This window comes from Crocuta crocuta, unplaced genomic scaffold (assembly GCF_008692635.1).
Source record: "Crocuta crocuta isolate KB4526 unplaced genomic scaffold, BGI_CrCroc_1.0 scaffold243, whole genome shotgun sequence".
In the NCBI taxonomy this organism is placed as follows: Eukaryota; Metazoa; Chordata; class Mammalia; order Carnivora; family Hyaenidae; genus Crocuta; species Crocuta crocuta.
The window spans coordinates 4,576,390-4,591,609 of record NW_027529596.1 but is presented as its reverse complement, the minus strand read 5'-3'; the positions used below and the strand labels follow the sequence as shown (position 1 = coordinate 4,591,609).

The 15,220-nt window shown below is 48.4% G+C and overlaps 1 protein-coding gene across 3 annotated transcripts in view; it reads left to right on the top strand.

Annotated features, from left to right (window-relative positions):
* PLD5 (phospholipase D family member 5) overlaps positions 1-15,220 on the top strand; it is a 223,965-nt gene that overhangs the window by 175,509 nt on the left and 33,236 nt on the right. For 2 of the 3 annotated variants that reach the window (XM_077761804.1, XM_077761805.1), the window contains exon 5: positions 13,987-14,184. The exons of the other annotated variant lie outside the window; for it this stretch is intronic. In XM_077761804.1, coding sequence (XP_077617930.1) covers positions 13,987-14,184 — 198 coding nt within the window. The remainder of the gene's footprint in view (positions 1-13,986; positions 14,185-15,220) is intronic. 3 annotated transcript variants of the gene reach the window in all.

The following is a 15,220-nucleotide window of genomic DNA, read 5'->3' as shown; positions in this document are numbered from 1 at the left end:
GAGGAGGGGTGGGGGAGTGGAGGGGGGGGGGGGGGCGGGGAGTGCTGTGGATTTGTTCCCCAGCAACTCCTATTTGCTTTAATCTGTCCCCAGCTACAATAAAGGGACACAACCTCCACTTGAAGACTAGCAGACATCTATTCCTGAGTAAAGAGCTAGACAGGGAAGCATGGCATTCTTCTTCGGCCTTTGATCAGAGGTCTCCAAAAATACGTGTTTGTCATGTGTGAACAAGTAACCTGAAAACACTGAAGGTCTGATGTGGGAAAACCAAAGGACATCAATGAGATCCAAACATAGTAAAAGTGAGTAATGGTCAATGAGTTCGCCTTTGGGTGAAAAGTCACAGGATCCCCTAGATTTCTAAGTTCAATGGTATTCTGTCTTGGACTCCATCAGGGCTTGGACAGTGTGGACCTGTGTAAGGCATTCTGCACTCAAAGGTCAAGCTCATGTCTGTGCCCTGTGTTGGCAGGAGCAAGAAGCATATCTAGAAGACAGTTAGCTCACTGACCAGCGGAGGGCCTGCCACTGACACTGGCCGCTGAGCGCCATGCTTGTGGAAGTCTTCGGGGGGATCTCTGGGCATGGCCATCACCAGGTTTTCTGCTCCTTTGGTACCAGAAGTGAGATTCTTATTAAATTCATGTCCTCGGGATCAGAGGATATTAGGCTAACCTGGAGCTACACTTCTGGATTCAGAAAGAAACTTGTTTCCATTTCTGACCACCATCATTTCCAAGGCCAAGCATTCATTCAATAAACATTTTCTAGGCAAGTCTTATAGTCCAGCACTGGAAACAAATAATGAACCTGACGTAGTCTCTTCAGAGACTGTAGAATCACTTAGGGAAAAGACACATAATTTGTTTTAATTATGATACAGTGTAAGACATACCACATTAGAAACAGGCAACAGGTATAGTACTAGACAAAGCAGGAAGTGGGTTGGCCAGAAAAGGCTTCACAAAATTAATAACAGGAGGTATCAAGGATTGTATTCAAGCCACATGCTGAGTGGGGTATTATAGTGGTTAGGTGTGCAGACTTCTGAGTTAGATGCGAGTTGAAATCTCAGCTGTGTAATTTTCCAGTGAGCAAATTACCCAAGCCTCAGTTTCCCCCTTGTAAAATGGGGATGAACTATCTACCTGACCCACTTTCAGGAGGAAAGCCAATGAGGCAACCTGTATGGTTCCTAGAGCTGTCATAAAAAATAGCCACAAACTTGGTGGCTTCCAAGAGCAAGAATGTATTTATTCACAGTTCTGGGGCTAGAAGTGCGGAATCAACGTGTTGGCAAACCCTCGCTCTCCGGAAGGCTCTAGGGGACAGTCTTTCCCCGCCTCCTTCTACATTCTGGCTGTTGCTGGTAATGCTTAGTATTCCTTGGCTTATAGGTGTGTTACTCCAATCTCTGTCTTCACATAACCCTCTCCCCTGTGCATCTGTCCAAATTTTCCTTTTCTTATAAGGACACCAGTCCTAGTAGATTTAGGACCCACCATAATTCAGCATGACTTCATTGTGATTGCATCTGCAAAGCTGCAAAGACCGTATTTCCCAAGAAGGTCATATTCACAAGCTCCAGGCAGAAATGAGTTTGGAGGGAGGGAGCACTATTTAACCCAGTACACACACCAACTAAGCACTCCATCAACACTAGCTATCAAAATTATATTATTCTAACTGCAAACCTTGGGAGATCAGTATTGTCCTCATTGAACAATAAGCTGAAATGTAAGAATTAAGCAATTTACCCAAGGCTATTCAACAAGCAATTTGCTGGATTAAGATGCAAATGTGCCTCACAGGAATTTAAAGCCCTTGAGTGTCACCAGCCACAATCCTGCAGGAACTGAGAGGAGCTCATCCTGACAAACTGTATGAGTCCTCCCCCTCCAGGCAGCTTTGGTGGAACTGATCAAGCGGTGTGAAGGTGGGCAGGAAATTGATGTCTTGAACCCGTAGATGGCAAGGCTGGAAGACCCTTGTAGGTTTTATGAGCCAAACCCCGCCCGAGAACTTGGGCCCCCTGGATGTGCACTAACCTTGCCTGAGTCTGGGAGGCCCTGGTCCTGGGGACAGCTCCTTACACACAGGGGAGCCGGACCTCGGCTTCTCCGTGCCCGCCCCACCCCCCACCCCAGACAAAGAGCCTGGGTATGATACCAGCTGAACTAGAAAGATGTGAAATGCAAAAGGCTTCCCTGGAGAAGAAAAGGTTGCGGTGTTGATGTAACCTGCAAAAAGGTACAAAAGCGTGAGGGTCAGACCCAGAGCTGAATATTCCTGAGACCCTGTCAGCAAACAGCAGGCTGGGCTCTCTCCTCAACCTGGCAGAAGATTAGCCTTCATTAGCAGTGACTCTAGACAATTTCTTGAAGCCTCCGAGATTGGAAAACACATAAGAACGTGTAAGTCTTTCTGCCTCCTTCCACCAAGGCATGGGGGCTGAATGCTGTGCCCTCACCGCCTCACCCTGTCTTCTGTCTCCACGGCACAGCCAGAGGGCCCTTTCCAGCTCACAGCCTGCTCACACCCCTACCCTCCTTGCCTACTTCCCCCCAATCTTCAGCATCAATGCCAAGCTATTTATCCCAGCTCATAAGCTCCTGAGGATCTGCCATCCCTGACCCTATGGTGTTACCCTCTGCCACCAGAAAAAAATATCTCGGGGTGTCTGGTGGCTCAGTCTGTTAAGCTTCTGTTCGACTCTCGGTTTCAGTTCAAGTCATAGTCTCATGGTTTGTGAGCTCAAGCCCTGCATGGGGCTCCACGCTGGCAGTGCAAAGCCTGCTTGGGATTCTCTCTCTTCTCTCTGTGCCCCTCCCCTGCTCTTGTGCCCTGTCTTTCTCTCTGTCTTTCTCTCTCAAAAATAAATAAACTAAAAAAAAGAAAAAATAAAAACAATATCTACACACACACACACACACACACACACACACACACACACAATTCTCCCCTAGCTCATTCAGCTTTAGCCACACAGCTCTGATTATATCCCACCAGCCTCAGTGCCTTTGCACATGCCTGATGCGTCCACCCTGCCCTCTCTTCCCACTTTCTTTAAAGTTTATTTATTTATTTTGAGAAAGAGAGAGAGAGCAAGTGGGTAAGGGGCAGAGAGGGAGAGGGAGAGAGAGAGAATCCCAAGCAGGCCCAGTGCAGAGCCTGATGCAAGACTTCACCTCATAAACCACTAGGTCATGACCTGAGCCAACGCTTAAGTGACTGAGCCTCTGAGGCACCCCATCTCCTCCCACTTCCTTAGCCTCTAATTGTCCTTGTGCTTGTCCATCCAATTCTAGGAATCTATACTAAGAAAATACTTGCACAAGTGCACAAAGATAAAATGGATAAGGACACCCATTGCTTTATTTTTTGCATTAGAGAAAAAAGAGGGACAAACCCATCAGCAAGTTAAATAATGTGTGTGATCTATCCTGCAGTCACTTTGGAGCTGGTAGAATGATGCCAGGTGGGTAATGATGAGCCCGGAAACAACCTCATGGCACGCTGTAATAGGGAGTCCTAGGTGACATCTTCTGAATTCCTGAGTAGAATCCTGACTGGGGAGCTGGCGGAAGGGGTAGGAGAGGAGTCAGACCCAGGTGTCTGAAGGGCCTGGGCATGCCTCGCTCACGCCTCCCTGGGCCTGTATCTTTGTGCTGTCTTTTATGACCCCAATTTTATTTTGTCACCTTCATTGACTAAACTGGAAATCATCTGTAACTTTTACAAAGTGAATCTGGACTCAGATGAAGCCACGTGCTGCTAGGTTCCTGGGTGTGTCCGATCAAGGGTCAGAAACCCGCATTTACCTTCTCAATCTGTTGCTGACAAGATCTCTCACTTGGGACAAGTGTTTTGCTTACCCTCGTGAGCTTTCCTTTCCTCCTCTCTGCATCGTGGGAGGTGGAAGAAATACTCCCTCTGGTCTCTTTGTTGCAAGTGTGTATTGGGGTATTCCTCCTGAGGCCTCTGCGGCGTTAATACGAGTAACTAACAATTGACAACCTACTTTTAGTGAGTACCAAGTCACGGGCGCTCTTCTGAGCCCTTTAAAGGTACTGACTGTTGTGCCCAATTCGCAAGTCCCCAGAGACCACCAAGGAGCCAACACCGATGCAAGTACAAAAGGGTCTGTACTGACCGCATCTGGCCTGACTGCAAACTGCCAACCGGAACGTCTTGGGGCATAGGCGCCTCTTTTAAACTGATCGGCTGTTGCTGTTGCTAAGGAAGTAACTAAGGGCAGGCTGCCTACTTACTTCCTGCAGTTTTTCCGGGGACTGGGTTCGGGCCTAGTTCACTCTCAAGATGGAGGATTTTTCTAAAATGGAATCAGTTAGATTTAGGTGGCACATTCCCCCCTTTTCTTGAGACTTCTGTGGACCCAATCATGGGTTCTCTAGGAGCTCAAGGTCACCAGGCCTATCCATGTTTTGGGGATGTTGGTATTGTGACCAGGGGACCATTAATTGGATGGCCCCCAAGCGTTCTTTCATAAATGTAACTAGTCTATTAAGAATGTAAGGTCCAAAGGTTAGTAACAACAATAAAATCAGTAGGGGGCCTAATAAAGTAGAAATCAGGGTAGTTAGTCAAGGGGAGCTGTTAAACCATTTCTCGAACCAACTCTGGCTCAGTTCATACTCTCGTTTTCTTCTAGCCAGGCCTTCTCTTAACTTAGCTAGAGATTCTTTGACTATTCCCGAATGATCAACATAAAAACAGCATTCTTCCCTGAGGGCAGCACATAATCCCCCTTGTTGGAGGAATAAGAGGTCTAAGCCCCTCCTGTTCTGCAGTACTACCTCTGCTAGTGAGGTCAGGGATTCTTGTAAATGGGCAATAGAGTTTTCTAGGTTCTGGATGTCAGCGTCTATGGCCATTCTTAAGTCCTGATAGTTTTTACTTCGGGTTGTTAAGGGTAAAATACCAGTCCCTGCTCCTGTCACTCCCAGGCCCAGAAGGATGGTCAGGATGAGAACAGTGATAGGCTCTCTCCTGACCCGCATCAGGTATCTTGACCCAGTCAGGGATGTTATAATTTCTTCATTAGCATGGTAGAGGACTCGGGGCACTAGCTGGACCGGGACACAGAAGTCTTTGTTGTGGTTCAGGACCACACCATGTACACAAGGGGTGAGCCCCGTAGAGCAGGCCCACCATCCTTGGTCTTCTGGGATTATGTATCCATCATCCCTAATCTGTTCAGTTTGATTGCAAAGGTGTGAATGTGAAGCCGGGACCTGTCCTATGCATAGGCCCTGTCCCATTATAGACTGCAGGGTTAGCCTGCCGGTGTTTGCCTGCTGCCACCGGCACTCAGAGGACGTATTAGAAGTGCGATATTGGCCCAGGATGGCTATTCCTTCATAATAGGGGGGCTTGGGATTATAGCATAACCAACAAGACTTGGTTAAATCAGGCCTGGTAGAATTGAGAACTTTAAAAGTATGGATCATCAGGTCCCATAAGGGCTCTGGCTCTTTGAGGATGGTGGTTGCCATGGACTTAGTAGTAATGGGAGTAGTGTTGGGTTGCCTGGGGGTCGGGCGGATTGGAATTAGGGCCTTATTAGGGCCTATGGTCTCTCTTGATCCTGATTGAAAGGGGGCAATGACCCGCTTGACCATAAACAGTACTCCTGTATTATACCCTGATTTATATAGTCTTAATCCCCAGGTTAGACCTTTCTCCCAGTCCTTAGTTTTTTTACCCTTGTCGGTGAATGTTAATTGTAAAGGATTACATCTAGAGCCAGGGTTACAAAGGGTGGTTGAGCGTATGTGCCAGAGGGAAATGAGAGATTGAGAGTCCTGGGTACAACTGCAAGATCCTGTGGTCTCACAGCCCCATCCCCGACAGTAATAATCTGACTGGTCCCCACATTGAGCCGCCTTGTCACTAGAAACTGGGACCGGACATACATAAAAACAGATTCCGTGTAACTCCTGCAGAGCAGTATGGGCGAAGGAGTTTCGAGTTTGAGTACACCCAGGGACTTCTGGCCATCCTGTCCCTGGTTTAGGTAATGGGGCTTGTTCAAATAAGCTGCAAAGGTCAAATTCAAATGTAGGCCACCATGTATCGGGTGGATGGGGCTCAGCCTTAGTAACTATGGCTTGATTTGAATTAGGCGTAATGACCTGCCATGTTAGTTGGAGGGGTTGGTGAGGATTTCGGTTTTGGTTGGCCTGACAAGGCAGAGTACATACAGTTAGTAGTCCTAAGATTAAAGGCCAGTTCATGCTTTCTGCTGTAGTTTGAGCTTTAGTGGATTTTCTGGGTCCTTGACAGTCCTCCAATCTAGATTTGGAGCCAGGTAGTTGTCCTTGTCGGCAAACGGGTCAGCTGGTTTGGCGTGGGTGTAGTGGACCCAGGCAGCAATGCCGTCTACTTTCAGGGCCATTGGGGTGGTCAGTAGCACAACATAAGGTCCCTTCCAGTGTGATTCCAAGTTGCCCTGGCAGTGTCTCTTCACATAGACCCAGTCACCGGGGTGGTACCTGTGTGGCTCCGGAGGTGGACCTGTTTCATAGAGGGCACGCAGTTTAGGCCAAACACGTTTATGAACCCATTGGAGGCCTCTGAGGCCTTGCAGAAAAACGGGCTTCTTCGAATTCCTCAATGGCCTCATGCTGTAGGCAGGATATGATAGGGGGTGCTTTACCAAACATGATCTCAAACAGAGTTAATCCCATTTGATATGGGGAATTACCCACCCTATATAGGGCAAAGGGGAGGAGGACCACCCAGTCATCGCCAGTCTCAAGGGCCAATTTGGTAAGGGTCTCTTTTAAGGTTCTATTCATCCTTTCTACCTGTCCTGAGCTCTGGGTTCTATAAGCACAATGTAATTTCCAGTCAATCCCCAGGGTCATGGCTAGGCTCTGACTTACCTTGGACATAAAAGCTGGTCCATTATCTGACCCTATCATCTGAGGAAATCCATACTTTGGTAGGATGTCTTCTAGCAGCTTCTTTGCCACCACCTGTGCAGTCTCGTGTTTGGTGGGATATGCCTCAGTCCATCCTGAAAAAGTGCCTACAAAGACCAGTAAGTACCGGTAGCCATACCTGCGAGGTTTAACTGTCGGAGGCCGCGCCGGCTCCGACAGGTCCAGGGGTCCCTGAAGGATGGACGGTGTCGGCGAAAGAGAGTGAGAGAGCCCCGAGATTCTTTCTGATCACCAGGCAGGCATCTCTGTCCTGTCGGTTTTGGTGTCTTTATTTAAAGGTTCAACAACCATATGAGGTCAGAGAAAAAGAATTTCTTACAATGAGAGGTCTTTTGTGATATCAGTTGCAGAATTATCCCAGTCATGGTGAATTTACAACCAAGGAAATAACAGGATGCTCTGAGTGAAAGACAGGATAACATATAGGTTAGGTTGTATATAGATAAGCTAGGAGTCATTCTGTCTGGCTCTCAAGAGGATGAATGTTTCTGAATTGGTTTGTGTGTGGAAGTCCTCATGGGGGCCCTAAATGTGTCCATCTTGGCACCTGGGTTTATGTTTTAGCTACTCTTATCTATCCTCATCCCAGTTGCCAGTGTAAGGGAGGGTGTTTGTGGAATGTAGGCCTTGAGGAAGGGACTGCCATACATCACCAATTAGTAAGTTATGTTCTGTACTTATCTGTACTTTAACTATAAATTAGGCTCTTCTGATATGGGACCAGGCTCAATAGTAACTCTTGTGTTCTTAACCCCCTTTATTATCTAAGCCTTGGGTCTGCAAGGCCCATAGGAAGAGCCTTTTGACAATCGCCCATAGAGCTTTCATCTAAAGTCTCTTTCGTAAAGGCAAGAATATGCTTTTCCTTATGAGGTATCTGTATTCAGAATATGGGTCTGATATGGAGTATTGGGAGGCCTGGTCAATACCAGCAGGCTTATATCCAACATGAGCTAATGGTAGCAGAAGGAGATACCAGTTTTCATTTCTCATGGGAGGAGCTGCAAACATTGTCACTTCCTTGCCGTGATTGCCATCCAGAGAGGCCGGCGCGGCTCCCGGCATTTTACCTTAGTGAAGTCAGTTTCCCAGTAGGCCCCTGGGCGTCTTCCTCTTAGACGTGTTCCAAGATTATGGGGATTCCGGGTAGCGTTGGTCAGTTGACAGGCCTGCATTTGCTGACAATTTGTTCAATTTTGGAGTTGGCATCTTTAATTTTAATGTGTGACTGTCTCACCAGGTCTTGTAGTCTTCTCTGTCCCATGTGGGATGCTCGGTGTATTTTTGAGAGAACCCTTATTTCCATTTCTTCGGGCAGGATGATTTTGTTATCCGAGGACCTCCATCAGCCCTTAAGGCATTGGGTCATAGGCAGTCCTTTAATCCATTGTCGTTCCTCAAGTGAATAACGAGGAGTCTCTGGTAGGTTGGGGTCCCCTGAATCTATGAGTTTGACTGTCAGGGCCGGGGTGCCCTTCAGGGACGCTTCTTTAGCAGCCCGGTCAGACATATTGTTGCCTCTGGCCATCTCAGTTATGTCCTTTTGATGGCCTGGACAATGGATGATAGCTAGTTTTTTCAGGAGCCATAAAGCTTTGAGGAGAGCTAGGATCTCCTTTTTATTTTTAATAGTCTTTCCCTCTACCGTGAGGAGCCCCCTTTCTTTATAAATTGCCCCATGGATTTGAGCGGTGGCGAAGGCGTATCGACTATCTGTGTAGACATTTAGTTTTTTCCCCTGCCCCAGGGTTAAAGCTTTAGTGAGTGCAATTAGCTCAGCTTTCTGTGCTGAGGTCCCGGCTGGTAGGGGCTCCGCCCAAGTGACCTTTTCGGTGGATGCTACTGTGGCCCCGGCATACCTCAGTCCTTGATGTATAAAGCTACTGCCGTCTGTGTACCAGGCGACTTCCACATCTGGCAAAAGAACGTCCTGCATATCCAGACGGGTGGCATGAATACGGGCCAGGATCTCAGCACAATCATGGAGAGGGGCCTCCAAGTCCGGGTCAGGCAGCAATGTAGCCGGGTTTGGGGTGGTCGGGGCCTGGAAAATAATTCTGGTAGGGTTGAGTAGCAGAGTCTGATAATGGGTCATGTGGGCATTACTGAGCCATCGATCTGGTGGTTGCTTTAGAACTCCCTCTATTGCATGAGGGGTGGTGACGGCCAGCTCTTGCCCCATAGACAATTTATCTGCATCCTTAACCAGCAGGACCACGGCCGCAATCATGCAGAGGCATGGCGGCCAACCGGATGCCACCGGGTCCAGTTTCTTGGAGAGGTAGGCCACAGGCCAGCGCCAGGTGCCTAAAGTTTGGGTGAGGACCCCTTTGGCAATGCCTTTATGTTCATCAATAAATAAATGGAAGAGCTTGTTGATGACTGGTAGCCCTAAAGCGGGGGCCGACAGTAAGGCCAATTTTAAGGCGTCAAATGTCTGCTTGTGTTCTTCGGTCCATATCCAAATGGCATCAGGCTTTTCCTTGGTTGCCTCATAGAGTGGACGGGCCCTTTCAGCGAACCCAGGGATCCAAAGCCGACAGAACCTCGCCAATCCCAGGAATTCCCTTACCTGCCGAGCATTGGTGGGGGTAGGGATCCTCAGGACCGTTTCTTTTCTTGCAGGGGATAGCCAGCGTTTGCCTCCTTTTAGGATAGATCCTAAATATTGGACTTCTTTTTTATAAATTTGGGCCTTCTTGGCCGAAGCCCGATATCCCAGTTCTCCCAGAGTTTGGAGTAATTGTTCAGTGCTGGTTAGGCAGGCATCTCGGTCTTGAGCAGCTATCAAGAAATCTTCTACATATTGTAAAAGAGTTAGCTGGGGGTGTTGGGAGCAAAACTCACCCAGGTCTTCGTGTAAGGCCTCATCGAAGATGGTGGTGGAGTTTTTGAACCCCTGGAGCAGCCGGGTCCAAGTCAATTGTCCATTTGTACCTTGCTCGATCCATTCGAAGGCAAAGTATTCCTGGCTGTTTGGGGCCAAGGGGAGACTAAAAAAAAGCATCTTTTAGATCCAGGATGGTGTACCAGATATCAGTCAGTGGAAGGGTGCTTAACAGGGTGTATGGATTGGGCACTGTGGAATGGATGTCCATGACTCACTTGTTGACTTCTCTTAGGTCTTCGACGGGCTGGTAATCATTAGAGCGGGGCTTACGAACTGGCAACAGGGGTGTGTTCCAGGCCAATTGGCAAGGCTGTAACGCCTCTAAGTCCAGTAATCACCTGATGTGGGGAATTATCCCTCTTTTGGCTTCTAGGGTCATGGGGTATTGTCGGACTCTGACCGGTTCGGTTCCTGGTTTGAGTTCGACAAGGATTGGGGCCTGATGCTTGGCCAATCCCATGCCACCTGTTTCGGCCAATGCTGTTGGGAACCTCTGTAGCCAGGACTGCATGTCCAACTCTGTTGGCCGAGGTTCCTCATGCAGGCGATATTCGTCTGCCAGCCCTACAATAAGGACGTGTATGGGTTGTCCTGTCTGGTCTAACATTTTTGTCCCTTCAGGGGAGAAATGGACTTGTGCCCCCAGTTTTGTCAATAAATCACAGCCCAGAAGGCAGTAGGGGCACTCTGGGATGACCATAAATGAGTGTGATACCCACAGTTCTTCGGGTAGTCCATGGGTATTGCTTGACTCCTGTCGCTCCTTGGACCCATGACCTTTTGGTTGACAGTGGGCCCCCAGGCTGTAGGAGTACAGAATGTTGGGCCCCTGTATTGGCCAGGAAATCTGTAAATTTTGCCTCCACTTGTAAGGTTATCCTGGGCTCGGAGAGGGGCACTGAACTCTGTCCCCTCTAGTCAGTGTCTTCTCCCATAACTAGGATGGGGGCCTCAGGTTTCGGTTTCTTTTTGGGACAATCCTTGAATTAGTACCCCTCTTCTCTGCAATAGGCACATTGGTTGCGGCCCACGCGGGGTTTTCTCCCATCCCTTTTGGTTTCCTCCTTACCGTGTTCTAAGGAGGCCAGTTGCTTGAGACGGTGTATTCAGTCGTCTGGATCTGCTGTGGCAGCCAGCAGTATCTTTGCCAGGTCCCGGTTCTGTCTCTTTTCAGGCCTAATTTGTTTATTTTCTGCACTTTCCCTGTTATTATACACCCTCTCTGCCACAACTACTAAATCTTGGAGACTTTTTCTCTGCGTCTTTCTAACTTTTGAAGCTTGCGGCAGATATCGGGAGCCACTTGATTCATGAAAGCCATGGCCACTGACGATTTATTGGATTCAGCTTCTGGATCCATGGGAGTGTACCAGCAAAAGGCTTCCATTATCCTTTCGAGGAAAGCTGCGGGGCTTTCCTCAGAACCCTGACTAACATTATAAACCTTGGCCATATTAGTGGGCTTGCGAGCTGCAGCCCTGAGACCTGCCAGTAGAGCCTGGCAGTACCCTAGGAGGCGCTCCTTACCTTCTGTTGTGTTGTAGTCCCAATCTGGGCGGGTGAGGGGGAAGGGCACGTCAATACATGCCTGTTCTGTTGTGGGGACCCCAGTGGGGCCAGGAACTAATTTCCTGGCCTCACTCTGGATGCGTTCTCATTCCTCGGTGGTGAAGAGAACCTGCAACGATTGCTGACAATCGTCCCAGGTGGGCTGATGAGTAAAAAGGACAGTTTCCAACAAATTAGTAAGGGATCTAGGATTCTCAGAAAAGGGAATATTCTGAGATCTCCAATTATAGAGATCACTAGTGGCAAATGGCCAATAGTGGTATAGCTGATTGCCTCGGGCATCAGGGGGAGGACAGCGGAGTCCAGTCCTTCCAGGGTCACGCCGAGCTGGCTCCTTGTCCTCTGGGCGGGGCCTCCATTCAGTCCCGTGGCTGGGACCAAGGGGCCAGCTGGTGGCTCCGGTGGTAGCTGTGGCAGGGCTGCTGCTGCTGCCTCGTTGACAGGGGCCTGTAAAGGGGATTGGTATGGGAGTGGAAAAATCAACTCTTCCTCCATTTCTCCCTGCAAAATGAGGTAAAGAGAAGCCGAGGGTTTAGACTCAGGTTGTTGGGACTTAGCCTTTCAGGGCAGCGCCCGTTTCTCAGAAGTAACTAAAATAGGGGCCGATGCAGAGGAGGGTGGCATCCGGGGAGGTAAAAAATGTTTAAGCCATGAAGGGGGATCATCCATCAAGTTGTCCCAGACTACAATGTATGGAACCTGGTTCGGGTGGCCTGTGTGGGGCCGAGAGACCTGTTGTTCTACTCGGAGGATAGTATCCCGGTTAAAAGTTCCCTCCAGAGGCCAACCGACATTCGGGCCTGGCCATTCTGAGGTGCAGAGAGTCTGAAACTTTCCCTTTTTAGTTTCTACGGAGAGATTATGCGCTTGAGCTTTAACTTCCTTGAAATGAGCGAGCAACAGGTCTAGGGTGTAGAGGGTGTCTGTCCCATCTCGTCAGTCTCAGTCGCCCAATAATAAAAGTCTAACAGACACAACCGACAGCCACAGACACACACACACAGAGACAGATAACAAAGTTCACTGTGCACGCTGCGGCAAAGAAACTGAAACTGAAACTGGAACTGGGACGAAGGCTTTCGGTTGGATTGTGGGCACAACCTGCCTTGCCCCTCTGAACCAATACAGAATACAGGTTAGGGGCAGTCCACTGGACACTTCGTCCCCTCCGATACAGAAGGAGCCCAGAACATCTTCCAGGTCTCCCATGACCATGGCCCCCAACACGTCCGCCTTGACCACCTTTGGTCGCCTAATACAGATTTGTCTCAAGACCAGAGTTACACAGATAAACACAACAGAAAGAGATTCTTACCAGCTGGTTGGACCTCCGGTTGGGGGTCCTGGGGATCTTGGGGCATCCCGGACGAGCCCCCAATGTTATGCCCGATTCGCAAGTCCGCAGAGACCACCAAGGAGCCGACACCAATGCAAGTACAAAAGGGTCTTTATTACAAGCTCGAGCAGGGACTCCAACGCACCCCGACGCAGCAGTGATCGTATAGAGCCCTGAACTCGTGATCACAGGGCTTTTTATTGTGATTACAGTGGAATTTGGGGCATTCCAGCTTGGCAGCCTCCTGATAGGTACAGGCTGTCTTGTCAGCACCTGATTGATTCGACCCATCTGGCCTGACCGCAAACTGCCAACTGGAACGTCTTGGGACATAGGCACCTCTTTTAAACTGATCGGCTGTTGCTGTTGCTAGGGAAGTAACTAAGGGCAGGCTGCCTAGTTACTTCCTGCGGTTTTTCCTGGGACTGGGTTCGGGCCTAGTTCACTCTCAAGATGGAGGCTTTTTCTAAAATGGAATCAGATTTAGGTGTCACATGACCATTTAAAACATCACGGCAGCTCTGTGGAGGAAATGCTATTAACTCTGCTTTATGGAAGAAGGAAACTGAGGCCCAGAGACGGTGAGTCTTGCCCAAAGTCACACAGGTAGAAAGTTGTAGAAGTGGAACCTAATTCTGGGCAGTCTGACTTCAGAATCCATGATGTCAGCCGTTCTGTGATGCTTCCATGAAAACCTGTACGCTGCTGCATGATTTAAGGATTCATATGAAAAAGTATTTTAAGGGAATAAATCTGTAGAGCTGATATAAAAATGGAGATGAATATGGGAAACTCATCTATAAGATCCCAAATGCAAAAAAGCAAGACAAAGTTCTCCTTAAATATGGAAGCAATTTTTAAATGTTCATTTATTTTCGAGAGGAGGGGGGAGGAGCAAAGAGAGAGGGAGACAGAATCTGAAGCAGACTCCAGGCTCTGAGCTGTCAGCACAGAGCCTGATGTGGGGCTTGAACTCACAGACCATGAGATCATGGCCTGAACTAAGTCAGACGCTTAATTGACTGAGCCACTCAGGCGCCCCTGAAGCATTTTTATACCGTATCGCCTCCAGACACCATAACATGACTGTATCTACATACTTCTGTATAACAGTTGTGAGAGAGGGAGTCACTACTGCTTTAATCTTGTGCATTTTCTTTCTCTGAAAATAACGCCATCAGTCGTACGTGGCACCCATGCTTTCTATTTTAATTTCACAGATGAAAGAACTCGGTGTCATCTTCTACAACTGCAGCTGCCTGGTCCTGGATTTACAGAGGATATTCGCTCTGTATAGCTCATTAAAATTCAAGAGCAGAGTACCTCAGACCTGGTCCAAGAGGCTCTATGGAGTCTATGACAATGAAAAGAAATTGCAGCTTCAGTTGAACGACACCAAATCTCAAGCATTTGTGTCGGTGAGTCACTGCCCTCTTGCTCTTCCTCTTCCTTCTTCCGAAGTTGGAATGTTCCAGTGTGATCCTGCGCTGGGCAAACCTGAATTCTAAATATCAGTTCTGTCCCACCCCATGAAGAGGTAAGATATACCCACTCTTTTTAAAAGAAACTTTTTTTTAATACTTTTTTAATTTATTTCTAGGAGAGAGAGAGAGAGAGAGAGAGAGCGTGAGCAGGGGAGGGTCAGGGAGAAAGGGAGACACAGACTTCGAAATAGGCTCCAGGCTCTGAGCTGGCAGTCAGCACAGAACCCGACGCAGGGCTCGAACCCACGAACAGCAAGATCATGTCCTAAGCGAAAGTCGGACGCTTAACTGACTAAGCCACCCAGGCGCCCCTAAAAGAAACTTTTTTAATGTTCATTTATTTTTGAGAGAGAAAGGGAGAGAGAGAATGCAAGCAGAGAAGGGGTGGAGAGAGAAGGAGACAGAATCCAAAGCAGGCTCCAGGCTCTGAGCAGGAGCCCGATGCAGGACTCAAACTCACAAACTGTGAGATCATGATCTGAGCCGAAGTCGGACACTTAACCAACTGAGCCACACTGGCGCCCCAAGATACACCCACTCTTATGCCTAATCATATGCTGCCCCTATGATAATAACAATAATGAATGATAATATTCATGCCTAACTTCTGAGGCTTAGTGTTACTGATTTGATCCGTGCGGTCATCTGGTAGACCCAGCTTTGGGACCCTGTTGCAGGCGAAGGGATTGAGGCTTATATACTAGCACAAAGACCCTCAGATGGCAGGTGCCAAGACAGGCACCAGCTCCAGGCCCTCTGACACCAGATCCTATTTTCCATGTCCTAATTCAGTGATTCTCAGGCTTGTTTTTAGCAATAGAAACCTTTGATGAAACAAATCTGAGGAACCCCAGTGTGTAAAACAGATAAAGAAAGAACTGTCGAACTTGATGGAGGCAGAGGGAGGAGGCACAGGAGGGCAGGGCACAACTTCAGGCCTCTGACCTCACTGAAAACTGCCACTCCCTAC